This window comes from Colossoma macropomum, unplaced genomic scaffold (assembly GCF_904425465.1).
Source record: "Colossoma macropomum unplaced genomic scaffold, Colossoma_macropomum, whole genome shotgun sequence".
NCBI classification, from domain to species: domain Eukaryota; kingdom Metazoa; phylum Chordata; class Actinopteri; order Characiformes; family Serrasalmidae; genus Colossoma; species Colossoma macropomum.
This window is the reverse complement of record NW_023494790.1, coordinates 23,184,884-23,205,262: the sequence shown is the minus strand read 5'-3', so window position 1 is coordinate 23,205,262 and position 20,379 is coordinate 23,184,884. Positions and strand designations below refer to the sequence as shown.

Genomic DNA, 20,379 nt, shown 5'->3' with positions numbered 1-20,379 from the left:
GGAGCGACCCTGAAACCAACTACATTCTCGACAAAATGAAGGATTTAAATTCTTCGTCTTCATCTTCTAGATGTTGTATGTTTGTATTTTCAGGTAAGGTGGTGCAATGTTGTTTTTTTTAAAAGCCACGGCATGTTTTTAGGTTTTACGTTATGTTTACGTCACGTCTCCTTCTGTGAGTTCATTGGCTGGTTGCAAAGCAGAAATCCTATTATTGCCTGACTCATGTAAACCTGGAGTTTTCACATTATCTGATTACTCAAGTGCATGTAAACACTTTGATCGGATTACTGACAAAATCTGATTTTCTACAGTTATCAGATTTTTAAGTGCATGTAAACGCACTCGGTGATTGCAAAACAGAGAACCAGTAACTGGATTTAAGGTCCAGAAATGAAGACCTCTGTCAAGGAAGGACCACATTTGGTTCCCTAAGGAAGCTTTTACATGGATAGTTCTTTTTACAGTTTTTGTAAATGAGACTGTTTGAGCATGAAGAGCCCATTTCTATACTTTAAAAACGTCTGCATAATGTAAAGGTCCAAGAGCAATGTATGATTTTTTTCTTAGTACTGTGCATCCAAGCCAAGAACTATTTAGAAACCTTAATTTTTTTGTGTTTAATTCAGCATAGGATCTGTTACTGTATATATTCCTTCCCAGAAATATGCTGAGCGTAGATTTTTTTTTCCTTGCTGCAAAACAATAATTACAATGACATTTATGAAACGTTCTGCAAAACTCAGCATAAATACACCAGAAAACCTTCCTTTTTCTTTTCAGTAAGCACTGAATGTCATGCTGAAGCATCAGAACCAATGGGAGGGCTATGAGTACTGGGTATGAAAGCAAAGCAGCCAGTGACATGCTCAATGCTTTATGGTGCTCCACTTCAGGGAAACCATGTGACTTTCCACACAGCACTGGGGGAGCAACTCAGAGGGAGAAGAAGATAAAAAAGGTGGGGGGTGGGGGGTGGGGGGTGCAGGGGATTAATGAGGGTCCACTGAGGATGTATTACACAGTGAGATTTAGAATGCTGAGTGAAATGGGGAAGAGATGGAACTAGGCTAAGGAGAAGAGACAGGCGTGTTACTGGGAAAAAGCCAATTTTTTGGGGGGGAATTAAGACGAAAAGGACACAGCGAGAGAGGTGAGAGGAAACGGGGAGCAACTTGAACTGCAAAGCTTAGAGATCTGCTCACTGACTACAGCTGGCAAGAGAACTGAATGAATAAATGTTGGAAAATCTGTAGATGTTATATGAATATTGCAATCAAAAAGATCAAACAAACAAATCTGCAAAAAGTAAGTTTTGCATATCAAAATCTTAACAGTTTACAAAATTTGATTACTCAGTTGTATTTAGGATGTGTGTGTATGAATGAAACCCTGAGTAGAGGAAGAAAGAATGCATTTACGCCCAATGGTGATGCAGTGTTGGAGTGTACTGGTCCTCGCAAAGCAGCATAGTTGTGGACGGTATCATTTTACAGTGATATGAATTGGGTTTTAATAAAAGCAATGCATTAAAATGTGCAATAACTCGACTTGTTGGCAAGAGAAAAAGAGATAAATCTCCTGGCCTTTCATATTTGAAAGGAGTTCTTTGAAGGTCATAATAAAAAGTTTAAACATGTATTCTCTCTTGGAAATGTAACTAGTGAAAATATTACTGAAGTAAATTACAAATCTCCCAACACTTGCAGTAAAAAATGCAGGTACTTAATAATAATATTAATAATAATAATATTTAGAAAGACAGTTAATTAGATAGCTGGAAACCTTATTAATCCTCATGAAAACTGTGATGATTATCCAAGTAGATAACAAATTAGTACATACTACACACCCCAGCACTATACAAATGTTGCACTGAATTAAATCCTTTCAGAATAGCAACATCTCTCATTTATAATTGATGATACTGCTCTGTACATAAAGTTGCTATCTTGACCAAATCTTGGATCTCCATGTCCATAGATCAGACTTGGAGTAAAATATTGTTACATCAACTCACATTGAAGCAAACAAAGTTTTTCTCTTCTCCTTTAAAGTTACTATTTTGGAGATGCAAGGTTTTTGTTAGACAGCAACAAATGGACATTCTCTATTTCAGCTGTTTATTTTTCATGTTATTATGTTTAACATATCAAACTGCAAAAAACTTTCTTCTGGCTGGATGAACATGTTCTGTTAAAACAAATTTACTAAAGGTATGTAGTAGAGGACTTCTGCAAGGCTGCTAGGTGCATTCTGGCACTTGTTGCTAGTGTGTGACTCAAGGAAAAATAAGGCAATAAAAACAAACTGCACAAGAAGATAATTTCAGTTGAAAGGACGCCATTCTTCTACCTACATAACCACTCAGCTGTTGGAAATGAGACTAAAACCTGTTTCAGAACTGGCTGGACAATTGAGATTCTGAGAAATGCATTCATTATACGCCTCTGTGATGATCTGTGACTGTAAATAGAACTGAACTTTGGTAACTTTACTTGTTCAGATGCGAGGGGCATGCTATCATTGATCTGCTCACTTGAAGCATGCTGTGAGAACATCAGGACAGATAAAATCAGTAAGTTATCAAACTATTATCATGTTTTTTTGTTTACAAAGCTTTTTATAAAGAGAGAATGTTTCCTGTTTGTAGAAGCCTGCTGCTTCTTCCTGATTCATATATCTGAGCAAGAGAAAGAGAAAGAGAGAGAGAGAGAGAGAGAGAGAGAGAGAGAGAGAGAGAGAAGATCATATTAAATAAAACATGCTGTATAAACACATTACAACTATGTAAATATTTACATACTGACACAGGTTTCACATGGTTTGGTTTTGAACGGTTCACACAGTGTTGAGAGATAACCCCGGTGGTGCAGCTCGTGTATAAAACAAAGCCGGATTTTGCACTGCCATTGTCCTTGGAGTTTGACTTCCTGCTCGGAACCAATAAAGTTTAAAAAAAAAAAAAACCCTGACTGCAGGCTGACTGCAGATGGCAAGTCTACCACTATGAAGGATACTGGAGGGTTTACCTAGCATGAGACAATCAGTTCAAAATCAGTGGGAATACCTACAGGTTATAAAAGAAAGGCACATTAATAAGCTGAAATGTGTGTAGGCAGTCTCCTTCTAGTTTTTCAAAAGCTGGTGTAAAAGGTGTAAAAACTGCTGAAGAGGAGGAGCTTTGAGAAATTAGTATAAACAATATAAAGAAAATTAATGAAAAAAAAGTGTATTGTACTATATGGAAATGTTCATTTGCCTACTATTAGCAGCTACCATTTGCAGAAATCAGTGAAAAAGACATTATTACTGTGCTGCATTAATAAAAGCAATGAAAACATCTTATAATATGCATATCATAGCATGTAAGTTACTCTGACTGTAATACTTCAGGGTTTTAAAGGGGAATCCCACTGATTTTCCCAAATATTACATAATTAAATTGTTGAGATGTAAACAAAATCGTTCAGAGTAGTTTGATGTGAAACATCTCATTGTAGAGAAACTACCAAGTCTGAATTCTTTATAGTGGTAGTGATAGAAACCAGGAGTGAAAACATCTACAATGCAAATATAGTCATTTTATTTACTATCCAAAACCCAAAGTGAATCTCCACATGTCTTCTGAGGTTTTGCATTTAATGTTGATAATGGTAAAATGGTGGTAAATCTGTAAAACATAAGTTTTCTTTGGGGACTATTTTGCCTTACAACACCCTGCATGTACATCTCTCCCATGAATTGATTAAAATAAATATTTTAGCCCAAAACCTTCTGAAAACGATCAGAAAACAATGTATCAGGCATCAAGCAGTGTATTTGTAGCCATATCATCTAATAACTTTCTGTAAAGGAGCATCTAAAGGCATTAAACACTTCAGACATCTAGTTCCTATCACCACCACTGTGAACAATTCTGATTTGTTAAGATTCTCTAGAACAGAACATTTCACATCAAACCACTTTGAATGCCTTTCTTTACTTGGTTATTACGGTTGCTTATCTTAACCATTTAATTCTGCAAAGACTTTATAAAAACAGTGGAATTCCCTTTAACAGGAACAATGGATGCAACTAAAGGTGTAATGATTTCAATGCAGCACTGAAAAACTAAAAAAAAATAAGCATTTCAAACAGTGCGTTGGAAGATAAAATGGTATTGCCACTACACCCCTCAGTCTCTTTCAAAGATCTCCTATTTGTTGTCTTTCATAGAAACTATAGTCACTATCTGGGCGCACCCTATCGGAATAAGGTAAGAACAGGTAGGAACAAAGGGGGTGGGGCTTATGCTATGTACAAACCAATGTGCCCAAAATGAGTGGGTTTTTTTCTGAAGTCATTTGTAAGTTCCATTGGTTGTGATTTTTTCAGGCATATTTTTTTAAGGGCTGAAAATGATCCATTAGGAACTCATATGAGCTACAAATAAAAATTTAAATCTAAACAACTTAATGGTAAATATGTATTAGTTTTATATAGTATATAACATACAGTATTTATACAGTATATATATAGTTTTCGTTGTGTATTAGTACATTTTTACTATATAAAATGTTAAAAATCAAAGCTTGATCTCATATCACCTAAAATTGCATTAAATCTGAAACTATGGGTATTGGTAAACTCGTAGCCGCTGCAAAAGTGAGTGAGCTAGAAAGACAGAGTGAAGAGAGAGAGAGAGAGTGGGAGAACACGTATACAAATAGAACGTTTTAAACTCTCTTACTGGAATAGAGTGTGATTGGCTTGTTGTATGTTTAGACCAAGAAACAAAGACTATAGAGACACACAGAGAAAAATAAATTCTTCCTTTTGTCTATATTGAAACCTGTATGCATATAGAACTTTTCACACAAGTGATATCAGTAAAGCACGTGCTTTATATATTTGCAGTATGGTGAATGGTGCAATCATATCTCTCTCTGAAAAGAATAAGAAAACATGCGCTGCACGTGGGCATGGTGCCCTGATAGTAGGACCTAATTTGCCACATTCTCTTTTGATTGCTGATATTATTACGAGTGTGTTGACTTAAGAGGGACTGATTGCACTTTGAAAGAGAAAGTGGAAGAGAACCACCATCTGAATGCAAGTAGCAGGAGCTCATGTGTGATATATACACATTCTTATGGTCTATTTTCAGCCCCAGGGTTTATGGTTATTGGAAAGGCGTCACCCTCTCTCTGTGCTTTTCCGAGAAGGAGTCAATATTTCTCTGTCTCTCCCTCCGTTCACAGCTAATCCAATTTTGTGTCAGAAAAACGACTCAACTGAGAGGCACAGCATACTTCTGAGGCCTATGCACAGCAAGTATGTACACAAACACACACATGCATACACAGATACTCAAAAAAACTACTCAAGTGCTGATAATTACCTTGCTTCCATAAATGAGAAGAAAGCACAAAACCAATTCCCTAAAAGAGAATAAAAACAACCAAAAGAAAAATATTTTCTGATTTTTTTTCCCCTAAACTCCCAGTAGGAGAAAGAGGAGAGTAACATAAACATTTGATTGTAAGTTCTGGAGGTAAATGAGAAAAGCACAAGTTCTTCTTTTACACTGACAGATAGCAGAAAGACTTCACTATACAGAAAATACGCTATATAAGAAAATGATGAGATCTTACACTTTTCTTATGCAGTTATTAGTTATTATGCAGTTATTAGTCATCTCAGACTGGGGTGACCTGAGTCAGAAATAAAAGAGTGAAGATCAATGTGAGAAAATCAGAAGAATATTTTTTTTTCATATTTGCAAAATTATCTGCAAGTAGGGCTAGAGACTTAAGTAAATATCTAGAAACAGAATATATCTTGTAAAAAAATCAATACAACAATCAGGCTCATGAGGAAATATATGATTTACTGTGTACAAGATCTGCATTTCTCTGCAACAACAATTCATAACTTTTATAACCTTTTTACGGCCAGTAAAAAAAACAATTAGAAATAGTCCATTCAGCCTAAATTATACTCACATCTACAGACTATTTCTGTCTTGCAGTTTTACCACACAAATGCATGAGGGTTACTGACGGGTGCATGAATTGAGCTTACTGTTAAAGCATACACCTGTATTACTGTAACATGCAGACACAGGCAAAAAAAATATCTCTGACGACCAGAGCTTTTATGACAGGCCCACACACACACACACACACACACACACACACAGAGAATATTGTTTATGCTTATGAAATAAAAAGGGCTGTCAATGACCCTATGGCTTATGTAACGCTCCTGGAGAGTTCTGATAAAACAAACAGTAGGAGATCGAAGGCATCACTTTGAACTACAGTCACACTGGCCTTTACTATAACAACCCAGAATCATGTGGTCTCGCTGCTTTTACTGGAATACCTGCGGAATCCCATCTACTGCCAGGAATCAGGTCTAGAGGAAAAAAAGAACAGAGAAAAAAATTAGAGAGAGAGAGAGAAGAAAAAAAAAACAAATGCAGGATAGATTTAGAACAGGGCAGGTGAAATTAAAGCAGTACTTTTGTACTGACGCCCTTGGTGGCATGGATTTTTCCTAATGGAAAGCGGGAATGCTTTGTTCACAGAACCAACGGATGGGTGTATGAGGGAGTGATATTTTGTGGAAATCGGCATAAACACTGACAGGAAATGAACTGCTTCACTTAATGCATATGTGTATGCAGCGGTTAAAATAGTATGACAGAGCAAAGGTCTATCAGCAATTAAACAAGCCGTCTTGTGGCTGTAAACTGCATAAGCACTTGAACTGGAAATAGAAGTGTAACTGCATGCGTACTTCAGTGTCACTTTAAACTAGCCTTCTACAAATAATAGATATTGTAACAGAGTGTTCTATTTGTTAAAAAAATTGTTAATTTTTTTTTATCTTTTGTATTACACTGTAAGTAGATTGGCTAGACAGCAGTGGTCAGGCTTTTTCTTTATAAATACCAAACCCCTTCTGAAAAAGTACAATTAGAAACCATTAGAATTAAAACCCTATGGTTTTGCTTTCTAATGGGAATTGGCCTAATTGTGGTAGAACGCCTTTAGATCACTTTAGAAAACCATTAAATGCATTTAGAATCAGCCATTGGTCACCTGTTAAACCTGTTATCAGCTACAGCTGACTATGAATATAAACAGCATTCTGTGGACATTGGTATATTGTGTACATCAAATGCAACTACTGTGTGAATCTCAAACATAGATTAAATTAAAATATCAATAGTAGGCATCTTAAGTGATGCAGTAACCTTTATTAAAAGAGGAAGGAATTGGGGGGGATGGCAGTTTTCCAAAGGGAGATGATTTTTGTTATTATTTTGACCATGGGGATGGCATCCCCTCATATCCCCTTCACATTAATGATTTGATTATAGACATCATCTTGATACACTAAGATTATGAATTAATAGCACTGCCATATAAAGTTGTATGGTAGCGTGTGGGAGCAGATGTTTGGATCAGTTGTAGGATTGATGAGATTTAGGTCAGTTGTGATGTTGTTGTGGTGCTGATGGTTTAAGTCAGTGCTGTGGTGCTGGTGAGGTTTAGGTCAGTGTTGTTGTGTTGCTGAGGTTTAGGTCAGTGCTGTGATGTCAATATTCATATCTGTGTTGTGGTGTTAATGAGAAGTTATGTGCCAGTCATATGATGCTGGCAAGTTTGAGTGTGTTATGATGTTAAAAAAGGGACCAGGTCAATTTTGTGTTTGTATTGCTGCTGTAAACACTCCACCAAAATAGAGCTATTAGATTCTAGACTCAGCTGTGTCATGATCATTAAAGTATGCCCTAACTCACCCCTTCTATGTTTAGCTTCTGTGTAAAGTCTCTAAGCGGGAAATGATGCAGCCAGCACTGCAGGACACTCTACCCCATTTTGGGTTTTAAAATGTTGGTTAGATATAGCAGCTGGATAATGTAATGAACCAAGTCTAATTTGTTGCAATCTAATCTGAGGCGGAATCAAAATTAGCCGTATAACCTGCGTGGGTTTTATCAGATAAATCAATTTGCAGTTATAACTATGCAGTTGTATCTGCAAATTAATTATGCTATCAGAGTCACTGCTGAACTACAGTGTGAAGTCTGCATGAGGCTTTTCTACAGTAAATTAGTAAACATGAAAAAATGAGAAAAAAACATTTCACTCATCACAACTTTAACAAAAAACTCCTTTACAGCCTACATTCCTAAAGTAAATATCCCATGTACAATAACATACAGTCTGTATGCATAGTTTTGGTTAGACAAATACGCAACGCAATCAGCGAGTAGAATCTTGCTGCTGAGAAAAAGTGAAGAATGAAGGGAACCCTTTCAAACCGACTTCCAGTAACCCCCCCTCCCCCAGCATTGCAACGACAGCTTTCACAACAGAGCACTTCTCTGCCGTTATGTTAAAAAAAACAGGCAGAACACATTTTGTGAGCATTAAACGAGAGACTGTCTTGAGGCCCATAAATGGAGGAACCTCCACTGGAAATTCTGGCCAAAACAACATTCCCAATAAACTCAATGTGACTTCTAGTACATCTAGTGCATCTACATTACATATACTGCATAAGGCTGTTGATTATATCACATTTTATATGTGTGTGTATGTGTGTGTGGAGAGAGAGAGAGAGACAGAGAGAAACAGATAGCTCTCAGTAGGCTAACGTAAAAAGGCATCTTAAATTTTCTGCAGCAGTTCTGGGTCATGTCCAGCCTTCAAAGGCACAACTAGAAGAGCCTGCCATGGCACTGAACCAGCAGGACAAATGTGCTCATTAGAATACAATGTGAAACTCAGAGTGCCAGCGGACACACCCACCTCTCCACTCCCCTTCCCACCATCATGCCTCTTACTGGAAACCTGGGCAGCTGTTCTCTTCACTTTCACAGCCCAGCCTGACACCTCCTGTAGGCTTTTATTAGAGTCAGCCCACAAAGCTGGCCACTGTAAACACAGCCAGTAAAGGCCTGGAAACCTCCACTTCTGCTTGCATGACCTCACAGCATCAGGAGGGTAAGCCTGCCTGTCTGGGTGGAAAGGTTGTAAATGGGAGCACATTACTTAAAACTATCTAAATGTGACACCAGAGAGTCCAGCTGCATTACAGAATTGTGCTGACACATGATGTTATTGTCTATTTCGAGTAATGTTGTTAAGGTGGTTAAGTAACTAAATATGACAGATGACAGACAGAGAGGCTCTTAAGAAGCATGGCTATGGTAATAACCACTAAATCACTATATATATAGAACTTCATCTGTCTATATATATATATATATAGACAAATGGACACATACATATATAGACATTTACACATGTGTATACATATGTATATAATATATACATACACGTATATATATATATATGTGTATATATATATATATATATATATATATATCGATTTAAGTTTAACATATATTAAATATTTGTGTGTGTATGTGTGTGTGTGTGTGTGTTACAATAAGGCATTTAACTCTTCCGAATAAAAAATAATAAATCTAAAAATTACGCAAACATGTGATTAAGGTCATTTTACATTTCCAGTCCTCGGCCTCTCTATCAGAACATTGGTTCGGTCCTGCTGAAACTGAACAGAAGTAGAGCTGGGCTTGTACGCGAGAGGGCGCTAGTGAGGTCAATGTCGGCACAGGTAGGAGCGGTGCTGAGACACAGTTCATGTTAATTTCATTCATTTCTAAAGCAGATGAGTTTATCAAGCAGTATTAGCAGAGGAGCAGAAGTGCTGCGCTGATAATATCAGCAAATAGACCAGTGTCAGGCTAACAGTTGCCTGTTTTCACATACTAATACATCTTAAATGAAAAGGTAAAAAGGCATTTTCGCTGTTAACATTGTTTTTAAATCAGCTCAGTTGCAAACAAGTAATAATTTCACAGGATGCTTTACTGTTAACTCACTCAACATCTTTCATACAGCCTCAAACCAGAGATATTTTGTACTGCCAGTTTCTCCCTGCTTTCACTGATCACGTAGCGTCCTCTACTGGTGAAAGTTTATTTTACACAGTATCGCCTGATCACTCTGGATAGAGATCCAGGACATCCAGCATCTTTCAGCATCGGAACTGAAGTCTGTCCGCTGTGGTTCTTTAGCTGGGTTTGCTCTAAAATAACATGATAAAATTCCGAAGTGAGTGAGCAACAACAAAGAAGCAGGCAGAACCAGAGAGCACAATAATGAAGTTAAAGGGGGGTCCAACGAGTTTTCACAATGTATTCTTCATTACATAGTTAGGTTATAAACAAAGTCATTCCGAGTGGTTTGGTGCGAAATGCTCAGTTCTATAGAAACTTACCGAGTCAGAATTGTCCACAGTGGTGGTGACAGGAACCAAACAAGAGTTTAATCCTCTAAAGATCCATTACATAAATATGTTACATGAAATGGTTACGAATACGCTGACTGATGCCTGAGACACTGTTTGATAAAATGTTGTCCTAAAAGGTATTTTTTATTCTATTCATGGTGGTCCGTGCAGCGATGTAAGCCAATAAATTAGTGCCTAAAGAAGACTTTATTTTTCCAGATTTAATATTATGTGCATTATATATTAACAACTCAAAGACACGTAGAGGTTCACTGCTCGTTTTGGATAGTAAATAAAATGGCTATTTGTGTTGCTGACATTGACGGCTGGTTCCAATGAGACTGGAAATACAATCTTCGATTCCTCTAATGAAATTTCACATTAAACCACCCTGTATGACTGTGATTGCGTTTCTAAGACTGAACTGTGCAGACATTTTGGTATTCCCCTTCAAACCAAGAAATGACTAGAAGTAAACTCGTTTCCTGACAGATATACAAATACAGTATGAACTGAAAATACTCACGAGCGTAAATCTGTTAATTGTTTACTCGAGTCCATATAAATGTTACTAATTTACCACCTCTCTCTCTCTCTCTCTCTCTCTCTCTCTCTCTATCTCTCTCTCTCTCTCTCTCTCCGTCGTCGGAGAAGGCACCGGAGAACGGCGAAATACTGCACCTATGCATCTATGAATCGCGCTCCATTATTCATGCCTAGCTCTACTGGTCAATGATTGCCGAACGATGCAAAGTTCGTCCAAACACACTGTAACACTGACAGTAAGAGCCGCAGCACAGACCTTAAACATGACCTCCAACGCTTTCTCCGTTTCAGTCCGTGCACTCCTACGGTGCATAAAGCGCTGCCCACCCTCGCCCAGGAATGTTCGCCGTGTGCTCGGACTGGAGCCTGGGAGGTTTTACTACGGCAGCGCTAAAGCTGCAGATAACCGCGCGGTCAGCAGCGGCTCCGTCTCCGTTCACACAGTGGATCTCCGCAGTGACACGGTGACCAGACCGGGGACAGCGATGCGCCGAGCCATGGCAGAGGCCGAGGTGGGAGACGATGTGTTTGGCGAAGACCCCACTGTTAATGGTTAGAAAAGTCATCCACTGTTTAATCAAAACTATAGTGACTGTCCCTCACTTCCTCGTGTTGTGGAGAACAGACCGTAAGGCCTAGAGACACCAAACTTGATGGGTAGATGTAGTTTGTGTGCATCTCGCCAGGCAACAAAAATGACCCCGATTGGCCAAAGGGGGGCGCTATAGAGCATCAAAAGACGTTTTGCTTCATAACTTCTACAACATGATGTGTAGAGACAAAATTCTTTTTTTTTAAACATTGACCAATCAGCATGAAACTTGAATGGTGTCTATATGTAGCCCCTTTCTAACAACCAGTGAAGTTTCAACAGATTTGGCATAAAAATTAATATATTATTACATGTTATTAATATATCTTTGATTTTTGACCCAAACTTTGTATGAATCTTATGTAGTACAGTGTGCCAAACAATTTTACCGTTGCATGTTTATTATAAAAATGCATAGTTTTTTTGTAATCATTAACTGTTTGAAAACCATGCTTTTCGAACTAGTCTCTGAGTTTTGATCCAAACTTCTCAAATTTGGTCTAGAAATACTCTGTGGCCTCTCTAGGTAAATAATTATCAAAAAAATATTGACTTTTTCACTTGACCTGGTGTTGCTCCATCAATACATCACTGCGGCCTTGGCATAGCCAGCTTGATTTGCTGTAACTCATCAGTCTTTGGTTGTATCATCTCAAAAGTTTGAGCAATTATATATATTGAGACTCAGACAGGGTGTGCAAAATTTGGTCCAGATATGACCTTTAGAGGGCGCCTTAGCTGTCAAAAACCTCAGAAATCATTAAAGATGCTATTACAGTGTTATTACAAAGTCTACAGATAAACATATCGTGCCGTTTGATTCAGTTCACTGACCTGAATAACTTTGTAATTACATGTTGTGTCAAATATTTCACTCCTTGTCTAATATTTTGAATTATTCCTTTAACAATTACAGCTTATTATGCTAAGGTCAAAAGTGACTCAGTGAACAGCCTGTTGCATATATATATATTCGGACATTTGCCTGTTGCATATATATATATATATATATATATATAATTTAAACAGCATTTGTAGTGTTTTGAATGTTAAAACAGCCAGTGCTTAATTTTCAGTCTATTAAATCTGACCCAAACAGCCAAAACTCTTAAACACAAACACACCCATTTATGACCATAAACTATTAATACTCTGCACAGCCCAATGACCATAAATCATTAATACTCCCATAGCCAAATGATCATAAACCACATCACCACAGCCAAATGACCATAAACCACGAATACTCCCATAGCCAAATGGCCATAAACCATGAATATTCCCATAGCCAAATCACCATAAACCATATCACCACAGCTAAATGATCATAAAACATGAATACTCCCATAGCCAAATGACCATAAACCACGAATACTCCCACAGCCAAATGACCATAAACCACGAATATTCCCATAGCCAAATGACCATAAACCATATCACCACAGCTAAATGATCATAAAACATGAATACTCCCACAGCCAAATGACCATAAACCATGAATATTCCCATAGCCAAATGACCATAAACCATATCACCACAGCCAAATGATCATAAAACATGAATACTCCCACAGCCAAATGACCATAAACCATATCACCACAGCCAAATGATCATAAAACATGAATACTCCCACAGCCAAATGACCATAAAGCACGTCTGGTGGCAGCACCTGTTACATCACTCTTGCTCACGCTTGGCAATTGAGGCTTGTGTGCTTCAACAGAGGATAAACAGTTTTCACTCGACAGCCCCGCTGTGCATTTGCGTCGTCTACTGCATTGTGGCTGAGCTGTTGTTGCTTCTGGACACTTACATTTCACAGTAATAGCACTTACATTTGGCTGGGGCAGATCTAGCAAAGCAAAAATTTCACAAACAGACTTGTGGCAAAGGTGGGATCCTATGACCATGCCATGTTTAAAGTCACTGTAAGCTCTCCAGTATAACCCATTCTACTGCCAGTGCTTATTTATGGATACTGCATTGCTCCGTACTTGATTTTATACATTTATTAGCAGTGGATGTGGCTAAAACACCTAAATAGTGTATAGGTAGATGCATTCATGACAGAGAAAGAAATGAGAAAATCTCACAGCATAAACAGCCCATTACCTTCAAACCCACCATCATTACTCTATAATTCCAGTTAAGTTGCCAGAAGCTATCTGCAACTGAAGTAAACTTTTAAGCATGTATGTTTTTTTCACAAAAACAAAAAAACCTGTGTACTTAACATAGTAGTTTTTAAATTTGTTGCTATAATGTTTTAAAGCTAATAAGGTTGCTCACAAATTTGGATCAGGTCATCACTGAAAAAGACATATTCTGGAGGCTGTGCAGTGCTTTGCCACATGAAAAGTGTAATACAGATCACTGGTGTTGTTTTTTATAATATCCAATGTCTAAAAGTTTGTAGACACCAGCTCATTCACCATTTATTCTGGGACCAAGGGTGTTAATAGGGAGTTTGCCCGACCCCCTACGCACACCCCCCATGCTACCCCTGAATGTCAAGTTGTTTGTGCAAATGAATGCCTATGTAAGCAGTGTGTGCACCTCATAGTAGCTGAATTCACTAAATAGAATATGTGAACAATTTGTCTTTCAATGAGGTGCACCTTTACCTGCAGTTCCTGTCGTAGCCAGCTAAACCCCTCTGTGGCAGCACAACACACTGAGATATACTGTAAATGAATGGAATGGACTGCAGAGATGACAACATGCGTTGCATGGAGCCACATAAACTAAAATAAATATTCATTGTCAACAAATGGTGTCAAAATACAGCTGTTCCCAATCTGAAATCTGAAAACTGTTAAGTATTTGTAAATAATTAGATGCATGTGAAGTTCTGTAATCAAAAGAGTTTTTTCTTCATGTTTTTGTAGAGCTGCAGAAAATGGCAGCTGATATTTTTGGCATGGAGGCAGCTTTGTTCATCCCCACAGGGACCATGAGCAATCTGATTGCAGGTAAGATGGATGGTGAACAGTGCCCAGAGGTTAAGTTAAAATTAGTTTCCATTCTTCACTGGTAACAGCAAAGGGGGAGAAAATGGACAGCAGTAATAATATTTCCTTCACTGTAGCCTTCAGATGGAAAGAGAGACTCTCACATTGTTTGTAAGCTCTTGTGTTTGTGCTTGGTGGGGTTGCTAATGCCTGCACCCTGAATCTTCTCCTGGAAAGCGAATCCTTGAAGCTGTTGATCTGCTTGTGAATTTGGCTGGCTTTGACTAAACATGCAGTCTTTTAGTGTAATTTTAGGATCTTTACATTTAAGGTTGGAATCACTACATAAGAATAAAAGTATTATTGCTTAGCTGATATGATTCAAGTAAAAAATTGAACTACCTTTCCAAAAAAACCTAATATAGTGGAAGTACAAATGTAGCAGGTCGAACATTACTTAAATACTGAAGAACTTGTAGAACTGCAGTAAAATTCTTAGTACATCCAGCATCGGTCAGCATAGGAAGTGATGTTTGTCAACCTCTATTTTTCTTTTTTTGATGCACTCTTGGTCTAAAATAAAATGATCAATCTGAGAATCTGAGTGTCCAACTGTAAATTAGTGAAACATACACTAGTTACTAAACACCTTTAGTGTTTGTCATTGTGGTTCTTCCTGCTATCTTGTCAAAGCTGTAGAGCTGCAAAATAGAAAGCATAAATAATTATATTATTTAATTATGTAATTATAGTAATTATAGTAAAATCTTGTGTAACTCTTGGAATGCTTTTCTTATACTCTATACTTATTGCAGTTCTTACCATCTCCCCCGACTCTCTCTGTCTCTCTCTCTGGCTCTCTTTCAGTAATGGTGCACTGCAGGGAGAGGGGGGATGAGATGATAGTGGGGGATCTCTCTCATCTACATGTCTACGAGCAGGGAGGAAGTGCACAGGTATGATTGACCAAGACACAATCATATTTGATTCATTTTCAATTCAGTGTGATTTTTTCAGATTTTTATTACCTTTTTTATTTAACTTTAATTCTGAACCAGAACCAGAACAAAAAGGGCAAACTCTGAGGAACATGCACTTTTTGATACAAGCCATTTTATTATTATTATCTCGGTGTCTGATCCTGGTGTGCTGGATTTTGATGAAAGGCACCTGCTCTGATGCATTTCCCCAGCTTGCTGGAGTACACTCTGCTACAGTCACGACTCTGGCTGATGGAACGTTTGATCTGGACCAGCTGGACTCAAAAATCCGTCACGGTTACCCTGATGCCCACTACCCCCGCTCTCGCCTGGTGTGTGTGGAAAACACGCACAACATCCTGGGTGGACGTGTCCTCCCCCTCTCTTTCCTGCAGGAGGTTAGAGATGTACTACCAGCTCCCGTTATATTCATCAGAATCACATAAACATTTGGTCAGAATTTTGTTCATGCAATACAATAACCTTGTCCCCTGTGAGTTAGGTTGTAGAGGAGAGTGGGGCACAAACTAACGAGGGGTGCAGGCCATCTTCTCATAGTCCTATATAAGTGTCATTTGTGTTTTTTCACGACAAAGGCTATTTTTTTCTTAATGAGCTGTGTGTATAAGTCACATAATTCACACCTATATCATTTTAATCCCTCTCTAGATGTTTGTAACATAGTATCATGCATGTAAATAACTCCTAGTGCGAGCTAGCAAGGCTAAAGTACGGCCCCAGGACAACAGGGTTAGTTGTAAGGTAGTGTTAACTTGGTATGTGAGGTCACCTCAGATGACTTAGAGCATTCATTTTACACTGTAAATTCAATTATATTTGGCTTTGGAGTGTTTTTTGAAGTGCATGTGAGTGTCCATCTATTTATAGTATGGTCTTCTGATGGTCTCAACTACACTATGTTGTTCCCTCTCCCTGTTAGCTGCGTTCCTTAGCAGATAAATATGGACTTGCTGTGCATATGGATGGTGCCAGGCTGATGAATGCAGCAGTGGCACTGGGTGTCCATCCCTCTGTCATACTGCAACACTGCCACACTGTCAGTGTCTGTCTGTCTAAGGTAAGATCCTACTCATTGACCATGGGTTCAGTTTAAATGTGGCTTTGAATCAGCTTTTACTCTTTTTCTTACTCTTCACTTTGTTCATCTGATATCGTCCAATTGCAAGGTCTAGTGAAAGAACTTGCTCTCGGGTCCTAATGACGTTTTCACATTTACAAGTTTGCTTTTTTACTTCACTCTGTTTGCACGTATGCTGCAGCTAAATGTGTACATCTCTGGATTGCAATAATGACTTAAAAATAATATTTCCATCAACTCCTGGATGAATAAGGACCATTCTGAAATCTCTATGAAAGAAACAAATTGAAGATGCTGTTGCTTTCACTGCTCATCATGCTGCATATTCAGCCAAGTTGCTTAAATTGCCCAGAAATGTCCACAAACCTAATGACCAGCAGATTTAAGTGCAGCTTCTGATTAATTATAGCTTTCCTAAGTGATTCATTTACACAATGGGAATTTACCTGCATAATGTTAGTGGTGAAATGTTATATAACCTGTTAGGGCATTTCCGTTGTCTTAGTAATCAAGCTTCTTTGTTCTACATCGCTGGCAGCAGGCCTGTAATCATTTTCCTGCCTTCCAGGATTTATGATTCCCTGCTTCTCTTTCCAGAAGGAGTAAGCTCGGCATTGCTATTCAGTTCATTGCTCACATGCAGAGTTGCCTGGCTGAAGTAAACCCAATCACACTTGCCACTTAATGTAATCCAGAGTGTGGATGTCAATGAGGATATTTGCATTTTAATTACAGGACTTGTTTGTATCTTTCAGGAAATGAGCCTTCTCTTTGCATAATTTTACTCTTTTCCTGACACTGAAACACATTGAATGAAACACACATATTGAGATTACTAACAGATGTATATGAAATTCCTTTTTGTCCTTTCCCACAAGGCATGTTAAAGATGTTAGGATACAAACTCACTAAATCTATGTCCGAGTTGTATGCCTCATGGTCTACATCCGATTTGAAACTATCATAGTGGTCTATTTTTTTAGTTTTAGGACATTCATAAACTTTCCTGTGATAGTCTGTCCACTTTTAAAAAGGATGACAAATACGCTCAGTAAAAAGCATGCTCTAAAAGATTTTGCTTTGGTTAAATAACATTGGTAGCTTTGTAAAAAGACGGCCATTCATACTGTATAAGAAATCACACTGAAAATACACTGTGCCTTGCAAATTCAACTCAGCACATATACTGTTTATAACAATACGAGCTCATTTGCTATGATGTCTGCTTTGGTAGGGATTGGGGACACCAGTGGGCACCATGCTTGGTGGGTCAAAGGACTTTATACAGAGGGCACAGCGTGCTCGTAAAGCACTGGGTGGTGGATTACGCCAGTCAGGCATTTTGGCAGCAGCTGGCAAGATTGCCCTAACAGACATGACGAGTAGATTGGAAGAGGACCACAGGAATGCCAGGACCTTTGCTAAAGGTGATGTAGGCCTGTTAGAGTCTGACTAAAGCCATGGTAACTAGATTTATGGTAGACAAATGCTAACTTGAGATGGCTCAGTGTGGATTCTGATGGATGCAACATTGTCAGAGTGCATGATTACATCTAATAGAGCTATTTCAATATAAAATAGAAGTGATCTGATGTGTTATTAGGTTGCTAAAGCTAGTAGTTTTCTGACACCTGACTTTGTAGTGTATTATCACTTATAACTGGGTCTGGGTCTTAATTTCCTTGCATGTGCATAATACCAAGGCAATGCTTATTTTGACTATGCTACAATGCCCGCTACCAGACTCTGACTGGCAGATGCATAGATAAATAATTACTATATACATGCACAGTACTTTGCAAAAGTATTTAAGAAAATTTGATGTAAAAGAAATCAGAGAAACACTAATCAGAATAAACACAAATAACACTAAGACAGTAAGAAGAAATTTTATGTTTTGGCTCACAAAATATCAACTATTTTTAAAGCAAAAAATGAATGAATGAAAATTTGTTGATAACTCGTGCTCCATTAAAAAATGTCCAGTCAGATTTTTCTTAAAGCTTCAAACAAAACCTGGCAGTAATAGAGCTAGAAGTCAAATTTGAAAACACATTTTATTTTTTTTATCACAATCTAAAATACCTAAAAGTCAGATCTAAAGGGCAGAGCTGGTTAAAATCAGATGTTTGTTCATCCAGTTTATAAACTGAGAAATTAATTAATTATTTATGTGATTATTTTGCATACCAACTGTTTTCTCATAATCTTCTGTGCGCAGTACTATCATCGATCCTACACATTTTCAGAGTCCTGTATTAATTAATTATTTGTCAATTAGTCAGTTATTAATTGTGAGACTTATCAGCAACTACTATACATTATTTGGTAACAATTATGGAAAAATTCTGTATTGTTATTAATTATTATATTACACATTACTAAACTAAAATAAAAAAGTTGTTCCTATGCTAAAATAAAACAGTTGTAATATAAAATTCTACATAACTTTACATATTGTACAGTTGTAACATATCTAAAGCTATAGAGAACAGAAAAAAGTATGAGAAGAAAAAGATCCTAAAACTAATCTAAAACTTTGCATCAATATAATATATTTGTGGTTGTCTTTCAGGTGTTTCATAAAGAGTCTCTGTTTTTACTTGCAGCTCTGACACAGTGCGACCCTCCTCTATACCAGGTGGACTTGGCTGCCATAGAAACAAACATTGTGCGGTTTAGACTGCGAGACCCTGGGCTGAGCCCTACTGAGTTCTGTGAGCTGATGGGAGCAGTGAGTGAGGGGGAGGTGGAGACTCTAGGGCAGGGTGTGCGTGTCCTGATGTTCCCACATGTTGGTGGCACTGTGAGAGCTGTGTGGCATCTAGACATTAATGAGGAGGACACTCAACTGGCTATAAAGAAAGCACAGTTTTTGGCTCAACAGTATAGCTTAAAGTCAGAAAGAGCCAGATGAATTCAAAGGAAAAATCTTGAAACAACAAAGTCACAAAAGCTAAAAAGTGCTGTTGGCCACTCTGGGGGTGGAGGGCAGGAGGGAGATATTAGTAAACACTCGGTACGTTGGAATCAACACCTGAATTTTGACAGATCAAATAGGATGAGCACAAGTAATTTTTACTTATTAAAGCCTAATAAGGCCTTTTAAGTCTAATTTTGTAACATCAACATTTTTAATGGATTATCTATCAGTATATATTTATGAGAGGAAATTTCGAATCAGCTCTCAGTTCTCTGATATGATGATTTTGATTGCACTATTCATATCTTACTGAATGAGAAACACCGATTGAGCCTTATTTAGGCAATTTGAATCTGTCTGTAAACAGTACTGTCTGGTTATGAGGCCAGTTTACACCCTAATATATGTCCAGTTTGCTAGCACACAACACAATTTTTGAAACCATATATTGCAGTAGCGGTGGGAAATGTTCACGATACATCATATGTATCACAATATTTTGTTTTTCGGAGGTTTGACAAGTTGAAACAGACAGCAGTGCCACATTTCAAAAATGCAACCCTAATTCCAAAAAAGTTGGGACGCTGTGTAAAATGTAAATAAATGTAAATAAAAACAGAATGCAATGATTTGCAAATCTCAAAGACCCATATTTTATTCATGACAGAACATAGAACACATATCAGATGTTGAAAGAAAAATTTCATGAAAAACATTCTCATTTAGAACTTGATGGCAGCAACGCATCTCAAAAAAGTTGGGACAGGGCCATGTCTACCATTGTGTAGCATCCCCTCTTCTTGTAACAACAGTCTGTAAACATGGGAAGTGAGGAGACCAGTTGCTGGAGTTTTGGGAAAGGAATGTTGTCCCATTCTTGTCTGATGTAGGAGTCTAGCTGCTCAACAGTCCTGGTTCTTCTTTGCTGGATTTTTTGTTTCATGATGCGCCAAATGTTTTGTATTGGT

The 20,379-nt window shown here is 37.8% G+C and overlaps 1 protein-coding gene across 5 annotated transcripts; it reads left to right on the top strand.

The window, feature by feature from the left end:
- The first annotated feature begins 2,329 nt into the window (after positions 1–2,329).
- Positions 2,330–20,005, top strand: tha1 (threonine aldolase 1). 5 transcript variants are annotated; one of them, XM_036572609.1, is made up of 10 exons: positions 2,490–2,578; positions 4,219–4,258; positions 5,244–5,316; positions 11,158–11,418; positions 14,347–14,430; positions 15,277–15,365; positions 15,602–15,787; positions 16,330–16,467; positions 17,723–17,915; positions 19,098–20,005. In XM_036572609.1, exons 4-10 carry the CDS (start codon positions 11,352–11,354, stop codon positions 19,403–19,405), a joined length of 1,065 nt encoding a protein of 354 aa, XP_036428502.1. In that variant the 5' UTR covers positions 2,490–2,578; positions 4,219–4,258; positions 5,244–5,316; positions 11,158–11,351; the 3' UTR covers positions 19,406–20,005. The 5 variants fall into 5 exon arrangements, with proteins under 5 accessions (XP_036428500.1, XP_036428502.1, XP_036428504.1 ...); XM_036572610.1 differs by having other exon boundaries at positions 2,529–2,578; positions 4,219–4,268; XM_036572611.1 differs by lacking the exon at positions 4,219–4,258 and having other exon boundaries at positions 2,500–2,578.
- The last annotated feature ends 374 nt before the right edge of the window (positions 20,006–20,379 follow it).